The sequence below is a fragment of the Triturus cristatus genome, chromosome 7, assembly GCF_964204655.1.
Source record: "Triturus cristatus chromosome 7, aTriCri1.1, whole genome shotgun sequence".
NCBI lineage: Eukaryota > Metazoa > Chordata > Amphibia > Caudata > Salamandridae > Triturus > Triturus cristatus.
This window is the reverse complement of record NC_140590.1, coordinates 1665734431-1665750183: the sequence shown is the minus strand read 5'-3', so window position 1 is coordinate 1665750183 and position 15753 is coordinate 1665734431. Positions and strand designations below refer to the sequence as shown.

The window sequence follows — 15753 nt, the reverse complement described above, 5'->3', positions numbered from 1 at the left end:
AGCTGCCTTCCCTCCTTGGACAGCGAGTGACCAAGGTAAACAATTCGCTGGACACAGAATTGCAGCTTAGAAGGGGACACCTTGTGCCCCTTTTCGGCCAAAAATTGTAATACCGTCAGTGATGCTTTCTCACATTCATGTTCGTTTCTAGCGGTGATCAGCAGATCATCGACATATTGAAGCAGGGCAGTGTTGACTGGCATGTGAATACTGTCAAGTTCTCGTTTCAGTGCTTGGCTATAGATGCTGGGGCTTTCTGTAAATCCTTGAGGTGCGCGTGTGAATTTAAAGCTACGTCCATTTAAACTAAATCCGAACAAGTATTGGCTTTCCGGATCTATTGGGACGCTGAAAAAGGCATTCTTGAGGTCAATTACAGTAAAGAATGTTGCTTCGGAATCAATAGCTGTCAGTAATGACGAGATATCTGGGACCACAGGGAATTGTGGCACAATGCATTTGTTCAATTCGCGCAGATCAATAACCAATCGATATACTGGCGGAGCCTTTGGATCTGTTCGTTTAAGAATCGGAATTATCGGGGAATTACATACATTGGAGTCTGTTTCCACAACTACTCCTTGGACAATGAGTTCGTCAATAATTTGCAGTAAAGCCACTACAGCATCTGGTGGTAACTTGTATTGTCGCATTCGTGGTAGTACCACTCCTGCCTTTAATGTAACCCGATATGGTGTAATATTCATGCAACCCACATCAGTAGGGCCTTGTGCCCATAAATGTGTAGGTAAAGTCTGTAGTCGGGGATCCATGTCTCGAGACACATAGTGACCTTTGAAATCACGTAAAAACAATCTTACTCCTTCCGGAGAACAACATATTATAGCTCCTAGAGCTTTCAGTGTTTTTATACCTAACAGGTTTTCTGGACATGATTTAGTAAGCAATAAATCTGTAGTTCGGGTTAAGGGTCCTATCGTAAGTGGAAGAGGCTGTGATACTTCATTAACAATAGGTTTTCCTGAAAAACCAAGGGAAATATTCTGTGAGCCTGAGAGGGGTGCCCCTGGAACTTCACTACGTTTTATAGTTGTTCGACTTGCCCCTGTATCAAGTAAAAATTTTCTATCTTGGCCTAATAGTTCACTATGTACATAAGGTCCTTCTTGGTCTACAGGGACCTCGATAAGGGGTAAGTCAACTTCCCTCTCTAGGCTGGTTCATGCGTATCGTTGATAATCAGGATAGTCGTACTGTGCGGTCTGGTACAGCTGTCGTGTCGTGGTTTGTGTGGCAGCAACAGGCAACGCTGGTGCGGCTGGCACAAACTGTATAGACTGTTGTGGAGCTGGCATGGACTGTGCATGCTGTGGTGCTCCTTGTTCATTCTGATCCTGTCTAGGTGGCCGTGGTCTTTCTTGTGTTTTACCTGTGGCGATATTACGCTTCAAGACTGGGCAATCGTGTAGGTAATGACCTGGTTGTTTACAATAGTTGCATGTCCCTTTTACGGGTCCTGCTGAATCACCGGACTGTGTCGTACCCCTTTTATGACCTTCAGCTGGAACTGTCTGGGAGACTAGCATTTTCATTTTTGTGTCTTTCATGCGTTTCTGTTCATGTTCTTGTTCCTCTCCAATTCTATTGTAATGGTACTGTAACATTTGTAACATTTGTGATGGGGTATTACCTTGCCAGGTACTCTCGAATTTTAATACTCTATTCTTCACCTGGGGCAAGGAATTTTCAACTAATTTTGTCACAAACAGATGTGGGTATGACTCGCTACTTGCTTTTATACCACTATTTATACCAAAACATTTTTCGAATCGGGCATAGAAATCACTAGTGTCTTCATCTTGCTTTTGTTTACAGGCTGAGATTGCACCCCAGTCTTCCTTTTTCGTGGTTAATAAACGTGGCAGTACCTGTACTAGTAAACCTGGTAGTGCTTTAGTTTTATCCCCAAGCCCCGAACCTGGACCTCGGGCCCTTTCTTCATTTTCTAATGCTGTCCAGTCTATCTTTTGGTCTCCTACCTCCCACTCTTTTTCCTTGAGTTTTTCATAAATGCCAGCAGGCATTAATACCTTTAATATTGTCATAATGTCGGGATAGGTATACTCTCCCATGAGTAACATGTCTTTAATTTCTCGGTGGAAACCCGCTGGGTCTTTGTCATGACTGGGTACCACTTTCTTCATTTCTAACAATTCTATTTTCGATATGGGCGTATATACAAATACACGTTTAAACTGATTGTCCTCGCCCTTTATTGGGTGTACTTCTCGTAAGGGATTCTGTCTGTCCATGTAATACGTTGTTCTTTCCTTGATGGGCAGTGAGACATGTTCTGGGCATACAAAAAGAATGTACTGCTTTCTTGATTCTAGTATTTCTCTAATTAACTTAGTACCTGAACCTCTCCATCTATTCGTGAGTAATTCAGTCAATATATCAGGTAACGGACCAGGATCGGAATGTTGACTTTGATAAAGTATAAGAAGTTGTTGAATCATATAAATCCCAGCTAAACGCTGTTCATCCGGGGTGAGGTTCAAAAATGTGTGTGCTACTGTATCATCACCATATTTTCCGGGACTGTCAGCCCAATGAACGGCTGACCTGGCTAATTCTTGTTCATCCATAGAATCGAGTAAATGATAACCCCTTCGTTCTCGGAGTAATTTGTCAGCGGCTTGGAACGAATGCTCGGGGGACCTTATATTTATTATAGGTGTTTGGAAATTCCTGTTATTATCTGGACATATCGGACGTATCGGGTCAGTGAAACATCTAGTACTATTACAAGATCTTCCTCTACCTACATAGGCTATGGTTTCTGACTGTCCTGTGGGCAGTCCTGATCCTTCCTCCTCGCTTTGTTCGAACTGATCTACCGTTAATCTCTCTTCGTGTAGGCGTTCTATTTCTTTACGGATCTTTCGACACATGGCTATTATACATTTTTGCCTATCATGTCTCCCTTCTGATATATTCTGGCTCCATCTGGTAAGAATTTGCATTGCTTCCGGGTCTACCCCCGGTCGGTCTTGATTTCTGATCACACAATTTATGAGGAAACGTAACAGTTCCCCCTGTATCTCCACTTTCTGGTATTCCATAGCTCTGTTAATACATTCAGAATCTCGCCCTGTTTGGACAAAATGATATATATTATCTAGATGCACAGTCATTCCTGGTAACTTCCCCAAATACACCGCGGCTCGTCTGATACGTAATGATGCCATGATCATTTCGTCCTCTTTGCCGGGCACAGGGTCATATCTACAATCTACAAGAAGTTCCTTAAGCGTGCGGGCATTTATGAGTTTGGGGGTACGTGGATGTGCTGTTTCTTGAAAAGTAAGTTTATTTATTCTGGGTGGCGTAGAAAATATGTTGGTAGCACCTCCGGTAGCCCCGTCTGGGGTATCGGGCGTGAAAGGATTCGTTGAACGCGATACAGCAACTATAGGTGTGGGCACAGCTGTAGAAGCAGCTGTAGGAACAGACGTGGAAACAGATGTGCTTGCCGGAACTGGTGTCAGGATTTGATGCTGTAGGGATACAGATACAGGGTCTTGGCGTTGAACCTCCCCGGCAGACGGTCTATGTGGGGCGGGGTTAGCATACTCGGGAGCTGCTTCATCTAAATATGAGGAAAGAAAAACATCTTCTGCTGTTCTAGGATGCCCCTTAGGATGCATTTTTATTGGGAACAATGGGGGTGGCAAGTCTTTTGGTATCTCCGGAGAAGCCTTAGGTAATCCCTCGGCCAGAAGGGGATACATACCATTCATAAGGGCATTTCTTTGTCTGTCTACTTGTTCTGATGTCACTCGTGTACCTTCTTTAATTAATAGATTTTCTCGGACTTTATTTGAATTTTCCTTACTCTTCTCTTCCTGTCTACGTGCTTTTTCTGTATGTCTATACGATTCTTTACGCCATAATTCAATGGCGTCTTTCTGTGATTGTCTAGCTTTCTTTTTCCATAATTCTTCCTCTACTTTCACGATGCAATCTGCATCCCAGGTCCCAGCTGCGGGCCACCTCTGACTTTCTGGTAATTCCTTAGTGTAGTCTACCCATAGATCAAGAAATAATATGGCGTCTAGGCCATGTTTATGATACATGAAGTACCCTGGAGTGTCCCTAGGAGGAATGGGAACAGCTTCTTCGAGTACCCCTTTTCTAGTTGTGATCTGTCTTAGTTTCGAAAAGAGCGGCATACTGAGAACTGGTCTGATACTTGATCTTGAACAAACTTAATACAATAAACACAATGATGAACAGTCATTCACACCACAATATGCAGGACGTATTAACACATTTAACATTTAACGTTTAAATGAGCAACAATGATGATGACGATCTAAAAAAACTTTATCACAAGACATAATCCTCGGCATTTTAACTGAATTATTCTGAATTTATATACTTGATATACTAGATATACTGCTAAACAGTACAGATACACTGCTAAAACAGTGCAGACCGGATTTGTGTACCCAAACCCGTCTGGACCGGCACAACTTATGTGCACGCCAGAACGCCTCCCCAGTAATGGTACTCACCGGGTAGCTCGGAACGGAAGGCCTCGGAACGGAACTGAACTGAACTGGACTCGAAAACTTCGGACACTTCGGGACATCGGAAACCTCGGAACTTCGGAACTTGGTGGGCCTCTGTATACCTCGGATCTTGCTCTCTCAGCTAGGCTCTGGTCGGGATACTTCGCACTTCTCACCGCCTCGTCTGGGTGTTGATCGCAGCCTCAGTCGCCCCCGCTTGACCGGAGGGAGATACAGGAAATCCTGCTGGTACGCGTTGTTGTCCGTCCAGCTGTGGCAGGAGACCGGGCCTGCAACGCACGGCCGGCGCGTGAGATGAGAAAGTGTCCCTGTTCGGGCGCCATTCATGTGGTAAATAATTTAATTACCGGGACTTAATTTGATACAGAAACATAATAGAAATAGCTCAGTAAATAAGAGGCAGAATCCGTGGTATTAGAGGTTCGGAATGGGCTTTATTCCAATGGACGATTCGAATCGGTGACTCCAAGTTCCATCACCACGGAGGTTCAGGAAGTGAAGTACATACATTATTGATAATTAATCACTTTTATACAATAGGCATTACATTGAAGCAAATGCAAGAGGCGTAACAATTGATAGTGTAGATAAAACATACATGCGTAGCAAAAGTGGGCGTAACTGGGTGTGACTAAAGAACGTCATTAAGTGTGATGTCATAATAGGGTGGTTCCATGAAAGAATTTCGCAACGTTAGCAGAATTACTTGGCAGAAATGCGCGCGCAGCAGCATGACGTGTGATTGACGTGCAACTAGGGGGTGAAGGGGACTTGACATTTAGCTCTACATGTGGCGACAGATGTCTGGAGGGTCAAGTCAACCTTATCCCAAATCATATCTAACATCCTATGTTTAAAGAACTATGTTATCCAAAAGAGAGGTCTCTTAGAGTAGAATCTTATTCTATACTGACTATACTGACTGTTAGTGCGTGTACAAGCGTCTAAGTGTCTACACTAGATGCGAGGGCGAAAGTCTTCCATAATAATAGGGCTATGAATTACTTGCATAAAGACAGAGAAGCCGGGCCTTTGCTCTGTAGCTGGAAGAATGTTTACTTAAACTACTAGACAGGAATGCATTGGGCAGGGAGCGGAGCAGATAATTTCGAAGGTGAAATACAGTTTTTTGGCAGGCAGCAAGCTGATGTCAGGCACCGTGAGCCGCGCAGAGAATGAGGACAAAGTTCATGGATACAGATGCAGGCTCAGACTGGAGCTCTCAGAGGCAGAAGGCAGGAAAAGCTTGATGACAGAATCAGGGCCTACTTGCCTGGACTGTAAAATGGCATAAGTGAACCATATAAAGCCGGTGGCCTTTCGTACTTAGGAATGGAATATCCGGCCCATTCATGGCGGATCTGAAAGAGGACATGTTAACGGTGGACGCACATGTATTTGCGTCTTCATAACTGGAACTGGAGGGAACATACATGTACTTGTGATTTATACATGGAACCGTTGGGGTCCAAGATAGGGGACATAACTGATCAGAAAAATCCATATTTCCACAAGTGTCCCATGGCGACATTTTCATACTGGACTTAAACAGACTCTTGAGGGTAGCCTGATGCACTACAGAGCCAGCCCTCGAGTGTAAGTCAAGGCAATAAATTTGCCTAACCGTATGCACACATATCAAGGAGGCTGCTTTACAAATTTCATGCAGTAGAATGTTTTTCAGCCTGGTTGTAGTGGCTGTTTTATCTCGGATGCTTTACAGCAGCAGGTTTATTCGTCAACTAGTCACAAAAGAGACACAGGTTACAATTCACCAGGAAATGGATTGTTCCAAAGTAGCCAGACCAGTCTTTATTGGATCGCATTAGAGAAATAACTGGTTAAACTAGTGCTTCCCAAACTTTTTGGAACCACAACCCAATTTTCAGAACAGTAAGCTTTTGCGAACCACATAGCTTTAAAGGACATGAGGCAAGTGATTTTTTAAATGGAATTAAAGCATTGTGTGGTTGCGAACTGATTTACAGACAGCATATTTTCCACTGAAGTGGCCACAACATTTGCAGACAAAGGTTCATTTATAAAACTATATTGCATGCAAATTATAATGTGCAGAAATCGGGTTCAGTGAATATTTAGCATTTGTGCATTACCAAGTAAAGTGTCTTGATTTGATTTGCTCCTATTAAAATCTGTTTCCACCACTTCAGAACGGGTCTCCGGGTGGGTTCCGGCCGAGGTTGGTGGAGAGCTGGTCTTCGGTGACTTTGCTCCAGCAGCGGCGCAGCATCTGTTGAGTGCGGTGGTGCATGGTGGGTTTCCGGAAGGTGAAGTGGATGCAGCAGTGATCAGTCCAGTGGAGCTCGGTGGTGTGTTGAAGGAGACGTGGGAGCTTGCGGAGAAGATAGGGTCAAGCGTTTGGCCGGCGGAGTGGGTGGATGTAGTGACGAGTTGTCTGAGTCCGAGGTTGGCGATCAGGGTGGTGAAGTTGGTGTCGTTGTTGTTCTCGAGGTGGAAGTTCTGGGCCCCGAGGAGGATGTAGTCCGTGGAGGCGAGGGCGTGTATGCGGTCGAGATCTGTGATGGAGTCACTGAACTGTGCTCGGGGTCCGGGGGGTCTGTAGATTAGGGTTCCTCGGAGGGTGGTGTTGGGATCGGTCTGAATCTGGAAGTGCAGGTGTTCGGCGATGCTGAGGGTGTCGGTGGTGGTGGTTGAGACTTTGAGAGTGTTCCTGTGAACGATGGCGATTCCTCCTCCTACTCCATTGGTGCGGTCCCTGCGGGTGATCTTGTAACCTTCCGGGATGGCTATGGCGATGCCAGGTGCCGAGGAGGGGTCAACCAGGTCTCCGTCAGGAAGGCGACGTCTGGGGAGGTTGAGTCGAGTAGGTCCCAGAGTTCAACGGCGTGTTTGCAGGCAGAGCGGGTGTTGAGGAGGATGCATCTGAGGTGGTTTGGTTCTTTCCTGGGCTGTGGTTTGGCGGGGCGGATGCTGGTAAAGCTGCAGTTCTGGCAGGTGAAAGGTCCGCGGGTGCACTTCGGGGTGGCCTGGTAGCAGATGTGATCTTGTCCTGGGATGAATGCATGGAGGGTGCTGGCATCGTAGCGGAATCGGGCGTCGTGGCGTTCGCGGGGGCTAGGGGTTCTGGCGCTGGGCACGGTCCAGGCGTGGACAGGCTTAACTTTGGCGCACCCACTATACAAGGGGATGTGGGAGGGAGGAGCAGCTGGGAGCAGGGAGGCGAATGGGTAGCCAGGGGGGCGGGGCCGCAGGGGATGCAGCGGCGGGGACGCAGGAGGGAGTAAAAACGGCAGAGGAAAACAGAAGGCAAGAGGGGTACAGTAGCACAACAGTATAATTACAGTAATGAAGGAAAACAAGCAGGGCCTATTGCGGGCCTAGAACACAGTCACAGTGGCAGCAACTGTGCTGGGGGCACGGGCGCAGTCAGGTGGTGCTGCGTGACGTGGGGAGCGACCTGCCTGGAGGTCATAATAAACTACAATAGTTTCAATAAATGTATTGTAAACTTTCTTAGTGTATCTGTTTTTTTACTAAGGGCATGCATGAGTGAGTGACGAAAGGCGAGTATCTGTTTCCATGGTTCCCTTGGGAACTAGAGGGTCATGCTCTAGGTTGTCAAAATCATCTGCTACTCTGGGAAAGTTAGAAGTTCAGGTGAGGAACTGTGAGCTAGCTAGGATTTGGGCCGACAGATACTGATGTTGTAGACTGAGTCCCTACATTTGGACGTCCTGTCACAGTTCTGCATTACCAGCAGAATACCTGCGACACATCCGTGACTCTTTTTTACGGTTTGTGTGTTGCTTAAATACTTTACACATTGCCTCTAAGATAAGCCTGGCTACTTTTCTGCCAACTACCAGAGGGTTAAGCATAGGTTATGTTGTGACTTTTGTGATTCACCCTAACAAGGACTGTGGCTTTCACCCTGTTCAATCAATTGAATTTCTTACAAGTGTGCTTTTTATGCCAGCATATTATATGGAATTTTTAGAAAGTCTAAGGAATCCTGAAACCCCATGACTTGAGCAACCTCATTCACTAACACTCGCTCCTCTTACCGCTTAGGTCTGTATTTGTCAAGTTTCAGAATTATGTTGTACTGATGTATATTTAGAGAGTTGCATACTGTTTTGAGGCAGCTGTAAGGGGTCATTCTGGTAATATATAAAATATATAAAACACCTATTTCTATGCTGGCCCTTGCTTTCATAAGTCAAACATTGAACAGTACACACAAAAATTACTTTGATTGGCATGATCTAAAAGTGAAAATCTATTTAGAAAGCAATGGCGCACGGGAGAGAGAGACGGGTGGGTTTGGAGGGCAGAAGTGACGGATTCAAGATATGTACATGTGCATGGGGGAAAGAGAAGGAATTAATGGAATGGTCTTTATTTGATACATCTATGTGGACTAAATATGTGGGTGGTTCCTTACTAGATGTTGGTGTCGGTCACATTTTTGGCCACACAAACGTAGGCCATTCTGCCACTGCAGAGATGAAACAGGAAATTTAAAAATATCTTTCAAATAATTTAGTAACATGTTTGTAGAAGACTAGGAGATTAAATTCATAACTAATGGCCAGAAAGAATCTTTAATGCAGCATAAGCGCAGCAATTCTATTTTTGCTGCACTTGTATTGAAGACTATGCAGAAGACATAAGCAGGTAAAAAGGCCATTTTTATTTTTACCTTTAGCGGCTGATTTCGTCTCATAACTGCAAGCTCGATATTTTTGCCTCCAGACTGTACAACCTACAATCAAAGCAAACAAGAATAATGTAGTGCAAGGTGCAATGTATCTTTGGCGTCAATATAAACACTAATTTCTGCAATTAAACCTTTCACCTAGCTCTTGAAGCTCAAGATCTCCTATCATTTCTTATCTTAGGATATCTGCCTTCCAAAAACCCAAATGCATAGGTTTCACTCAAAAAGTGTACTTTCAGACACCAATGGCAAAAATATTTTTAGACAGCAGCTGGTCAAATACTGAGCACTATACATAGTTCTACTAAAACAACAATAAATCAGAATTACATGTCAACACTAGAGCACAGCAATTGCCTGCAGCAGCAACACCCCATGTTAACATGTTAAAACATTTGCTAAAATAATACTCAAAACCTTTTTAGGTTATTTATTAGCATTCAAACAACATACTGAAAAAGCTGTAAACTCCCGAGCCAGATGTCACTTTTAGTAGCTGACACCGGTGTGTGATGCACATCAGTGGTTCACATTAAATACAGGCAAAACGGAGCTACTACCTTTTGACCAGAAGACAATGTGAAATGTTTCTTGCCAGCTTTCACCGAGTCCTCACATTGTCAGCAGTAACTTTTACTTTTTCACCTGAAGTGGTAAATCCCCTCATGCCTCATCCAAGAAGGCAGCAGATCAATGCAATGAAATATTACGTATTATGTCAATGCACCTTACTTGTCAAATACAAATGATGCAGTGGATGCCATAGAATAACATACCGAACCCTCTGTAGAATCACCCCTGGAATCAACGCGATCTAGGACAGCTTTACACACAAAGCAGTATATAAAAGAGCTCTGGATTGGACCCGTTTTACAAGACCTACTCATTATCAGATTTTGAAGTAAGAGCGGGTATTTGAAGGTAAAACAATTGTGTGCAAAGGAACTTCTATTTTACATGACATAATGCTGGTCACTTCTGCTTCAAGCACTTTATGGTGATACATCACTAGCTTCTACTGTTGGTACTGTTCTACCCAGTGTTACGTGTAAAATCAGTCTTTTTACCCCTAATTTGTGGCATTGATCTGTATTTATAAATTTAGTTCATAAACCCACAAGCCATGAAAATATGTCTGAAGTCTGCGTAAACCACATATTATATAAGCAGTTTAATCAGCTCTTTTAAAAAATGTTCAGCGTTCATGTTGGTAACTTTTACTACTTAACTGCTTGGAAGTCAATGGTGAAGGCTTGGACCACATTTATTCTGGTGGCACAAACTACTCGGGCAGTATACTCACCTCTAGAAGGGCCTTGATCACTAGTTTAATTGTTAGGTCATCTGTTTCATTAGCTTCATCTGTATAGTTTTTTTCCAAAAATTCACGTACAGACTTTGCTCCTCTGCCAATGGCATTAGCCTAAAATAAATGACAGTGGGGCAAGTAATGTTGAATGAAAATACTCCACCTTCTTTTGTTCCAAAACAAGATATTAAAGTTATGCCTTTCACTCATTGAATGGAAAGCATAATATTCATAGCTAGAAAACAGGAAATACACTTCCCATATGTCACAAGATTGGAATAAGATGCAATAACAGTTGAGATTATCTATGTTCAGTTAGAACTTTGCTGCACTGAAATGACCTTGTCTAAGTTTCAAGATTTCATATGTCGTGCATGAAATACAGGCAACAGCGTATGGTGGATAATTCCGTCTACGATTTCATGCACAATTGATCCCACGATTCTCAGACTGCCTAACTTTAGCAGACACAGAAAACAAATAAAACAAAAGATGAGATACATTGACTGGATTCTTCTATCCCTGCACTTTGTCTATAATCTCAACGTTATTTAAAATGAATTAACATGACAATTCAGTTTAAAAATTCAAATACACAAGAGTGACACCACTCACCTTCCAGGCGTGGTAAGTTCCAGAAGGATCTGTCTGGTAGAGTCTCGGAGTTCCATCAAAGTCAAAGCCCACAATAAGAGCCGATATGCCAAATGGTCTGCGGCCATTACTCTGGGTGTAGCGCTGCCGAACAAAAAAGGAAACGTAAGGCTTGCTGGGCCCAGACAGCTATACTAGTTAAACTAGAGAGGCTCAACCTAGGAATCCTTTACTCGGATGGCCCCACAATGGAGGTTTTTTTAAACAAAGGCGTACACATTTGAATTAGAAGCAAGCAATTAATGATAGCATATGAATATATTTAAATGAGTGGCTGGCGCCTGATTGGGGGAAAAACAAAATCACAACTCAAAAACACATTAAAACATTCCTTCATGGCTCATGCACATGGAATATGGAACAACTGTCTGTGGCCCTCGCTCACTGAGTTACATCAAAGGGCAGACTAGCTATAAGCCAGTGACTGCCTACAATCTGTTTACCCCTTCAGACTGCCTGCTCGCCTCTGTGGCTAATCCCTGGACAATAGCTTAATACAAACATTTTATATGTAATAATATTACCCACTTGTTCCATTAATGGAAGAATATCGCAGCAAGCCACAAGGGCAGCTTTAGGAATGATTTTACCAACACCTACTAACAGAATGAGTTTAAACCGCACCTCCACATTTTCCATAGTAAATATTTCTAAACCTAAAGACAGGCTTAAAATGCCGATTTATACAGATGATGAATTACACGTGGTGCAAATGTTCAGCTTAAAGACTAACTACTTTTTAATGCTCTCCTTCACACAGGTTTTAAACTGCAATCTCAAGCACTATCCACATCCCCAGTAGTTTGTCATGCACACAAATCCAACACCGACAGTTTTGAGCCCTTGCTCCATTCTAACCTGCTTCAGACTGGCGATGTAACGTGTGATGTACTCCACAGTCACTGGATCTTCTACTGTCAGTCTGTGACTCTGGCACTCTACCCGAGCTCGGTTTATCACTATTCTGGCATCAGCAGTGAGTCCTGAATCAGAAACATAACCATAAGTGCCACAAATATACATATTCGAACAGCAATGTACTGAGAATTTCTACTTGCCTTTCCCTATACCCAGAGAGGTCTAGAGACACCTTTGCTAAACCGTACAAATGTGTATTTGTCAAAAAATTCCTAAACTAAATGGCCACCATTATAACCTCCAGAACAGAACTCCTGGTGGGGAGAAGGGTAGGTTGAGTGCCACCCCTCCCCCTTCCCCCGTTAGGTTGGACCACTACAGCAATATGCACACCAAGAAAGTATCTCAAAATGATAATATTTTTTTCCAAGACAAATTAAATATCGACATTGTATAAACATCACATGTGGCAGAGCATACCCAACATTTTTCAAACAAAAACAATGTAGGCTGTGACCAATGTGTGCTTAATCATGCAAGAAATGTCACTCAATGAATACTTTTTTTTTTTACAGGCTATACATAACGAATTTCTCAGTTCATGGGTTAACACTGGTGTGTGATCCATTTATATGTCCTTTCATAGTTCATACATTGTTCAAAGAAACTGGGGTATACCAGCACTGCGTGACAAAGGGAACCATGTGGTAAGCCTTTCCCAGGGGCTTAATTGTAGGTCCTCCTTTTTCTCCCCTACGACAAGTGTTTATGCGTTTCAACCTCATTAAGAATTGTAGGGTTGCCTCAGGACAGGGGGAGCTTATCTGAAAAGAAGTAAAGGGAGTAACCACTGCTAGGTTGTATGAGGGTGACCACCGGCGTAAGCGATTGAAAAAGGGGTGCCTTATAACTTTTGTTTGCTTAAGATGTAGACATTTTGCTGGATTGGGTCCATTAAATGGTTAGACGTTCTATGCACCACCCAACCTTGAGACCTCTAAACCACTTACTACTCATCTGCACCATCATTCCCTGACCCTAAAGACACTTTACTACACCTATACACTACACATCACTAAATCATATACTAACCATCCCTAAACCACCTTCCCCTTAAAAGGGGTGTGCTGTAATTGTTATGCGTTTTAAAGACCTCAATGTATTGGTAAATGCGTTGTTAAAACTTTGCTGTAATTGTAATGAGTTTGACAACTAGTTTAGTTGTAGTGGTAGAGTGCCATTTAGTTACGCTCTGCTCTTTGGTGTGGTTATTCAATAGTATAAATATTGTGAAGGCATAAGAACAGCCTTTGGTGTGCGAGTTCAGGATTGCAAATCTAATCATGACTTGAGGGTTTCATATTTTTTTGCCCCCAACTGTTCTTTAACTGTATTTAACAGAAGATCGGGATTTGTAAGCATGTGTTGTGTGTTATACACAAAACTAACCACAATGTCATTTTATCTATATTTTTGCATAGAATATCTGTGGTTTTTTAAAATATCATTACAAGTACATCCAACTTCTAAGATAGAAAACCCTACCAGGTCAGGTCACGTACCAAACCCATTGTGTGCACTCAAGCCGCAGTCTACAGCCTTTGGCTGGCCAAGAGGAGGCAGGTCTCCTTTTTATTAATTAAAAAAAAAAGAAAAAGAGGGGAGAGTGGGGGAAGGTTGGCAACTTCACTTTGGGTCCGCGAACACACACATGTTCATGGCACATATAGGCCCCCTCAGCCCCACAAACAAGTCAAGAGGTCCAACTCCGGTCAAAGAGGTTTTGTTGAGGGTCATGGACCTTGGAGCCGCACGGTGGTCTGCGAATCCCTGGACAAAATTTACCTTTTTTTCTCATTTTGACATAAGGGTATCAATCGATGCTACCCCCTGGCCCGTTATGGTGCTTTCACTTTTGTTTTTCAGGACTTTAGGACCGATTCATGTAATGGTGGCCACAACAGATTTTTCTACGTTGTGGACAGAAAATCAACAGTCAACCCAAAATGGATAAGTGGAGAAAAAGCTCCCTGCTCCAATCAGATTTGTATATTTTTGAAATTTGGTTTGTGGGTGGTCATTGAGGTGGGCTTAGTAGAACATGCATGGATTAATGGTCCCCGATAGCTCTATGCTTTGAACCCTTTAAAGCAAATTTTTCAAAAACTACCTGACAGATTTACATCAAACAAAAGAACTGCGAGTAAAGTTTGGCTTTCATGGAGTAAATCTATCAAGTAGGCTTTTCTGTATCAGACACCCAACATGCTCAAGGAATTTAAAACGGGAAGCATCACTTTATTTCCCCCACCACCTTTTTTTGGACCTCTACCCGCCTCTTGCACTATACACTCTGGATGTTTGGCCAAGGAAGGAACTACAGAGGTTTATGTTCTCAACACGAGGATATGAACGGTTATAATTTTCTCAGAAGATTAAAAATCAAACGTCAGATTTGATGCGCTTACTTAGCTCCATGTCAACACTGGCATGGTAGCACAGAGCAGCACTTTAAAAACCTGCGCCTCCAGTTAAGTAAAATGTAACAAACATAAGTCACTGAAGTCTTTAGCAGCGATTGAAGGAGTTTCCGCCAATAAACGGACGAAAAAACCAATATTCACAAACACATATCATCTTGAAACAAAAATATATACTCTGTGTTGCTTTTAACAATACATTCAGCACAGGAAATAAAAAATGTGTTGTAAAAGAGGGAGCCAAAAGTCTATGGGAGGTATGGTGGGGCAAAGACCACATATTCAAGTCACCTGTACACAAATAGTGGTCTATTTTTAGGTCGAGCCTAGCGCAGCGCGCTTGCGCTGCTCTGCTTGACTTTATGTAAGGAGCTTCAGAAAGCTCACCACGCGCTCGTGCATGTGGTCAGCTTTCGTTACAGGCTATTGGGCTTTGCGTGCGTCTTTCTAAGAAAGACAGCATGCAACTGGGCAAAGGCGGGTGCATGTCCCACCTTTGCTCCACCCATGGCCTATTGTTTGCGGTTACCCGCACATGCCACATCTGTTTTCAATTATTGTGCCCAGACACGGGCACTATATTTGAAAACAGATCGCTCGCTGTGGCGCGCGCGCACCACTCGCGTGCCTGTTTAGCCTTCACATCAATATCTGAAGAAAGAAAAACATCCCAGGGAACAGACCCATCAATGGAAAGAAATGACTAAAAACAAAATAATCTTCAATGTTTTAGCTAAACGGTGTCACACCTGTACCGGGAGCAGTTTCTCATGGCCGCAGACCCATAAATCACCTGGAAGCAGGGTGCCTTGCAGCCCACTCCGAGCACACATTTTTCAGAAAAGCATTATATAAAGAAGTCGAATATGTTTCATGCGCAGATTCTTCCCCTTGGCCCCTCGCGGACAGCGAGGCAAACAGGAGAGCTAACCCTCAGCCGTGCAAAGCAAACCCCACTGCGTTTCATCTCAGACGCTAGAAAGAATTGTTTTTAGAACTACAGACAGCAGGTAGTAGCACTAAACCTGTGTTGAGAGACTCGAATCCACTGAGCTTTACTGAAATAAAATGGCCTCTTGGTCATTTTACAAGGGGTGGGGGAGGGTCTGGGGTCGTGAAGGACGAGTTTCCGTCTCTAGCCTGGCACTTTATTTGTTAATTCAGTGCAGGAGCAACAAAGCATGAATAACG

General features: G+C 43.4%; 1 protein-coding gene across 1 annotated transcript in view; it reads right to left on the bottom strand.

Moving 5' to 3' along the window:
* The window catches only part of PSMA7 (proteasome 20S subunit alpha 7), a 91526-nt gene that overhangs the window by 26799 nt on the left and 48974 nt on the right, over positions 1 to 15753 (bottom strand). The window contains exons 3-6 of the mRNA XM_085619778.1: positions 12083 to 12207; positions 11186 to 11308; positions 10565 to 10684; positions 9244 to 9306 (exon numbers count right to left, since the gene is read on the bottom strand). Of these exons, the coding sequence (XP_085475904.1) occupies positions 9244 to 9306; positions 10565 to 10684; positions 11186 to 11308; positions 12083 to 12207 (431 nt within the window). The remainder of the gene's footprint in view (positions 1 to 9243; positions 9307 to 10564; positions 10685 to 11185; positions 11309 to 12082; positions 12208 to 15753) is intronic.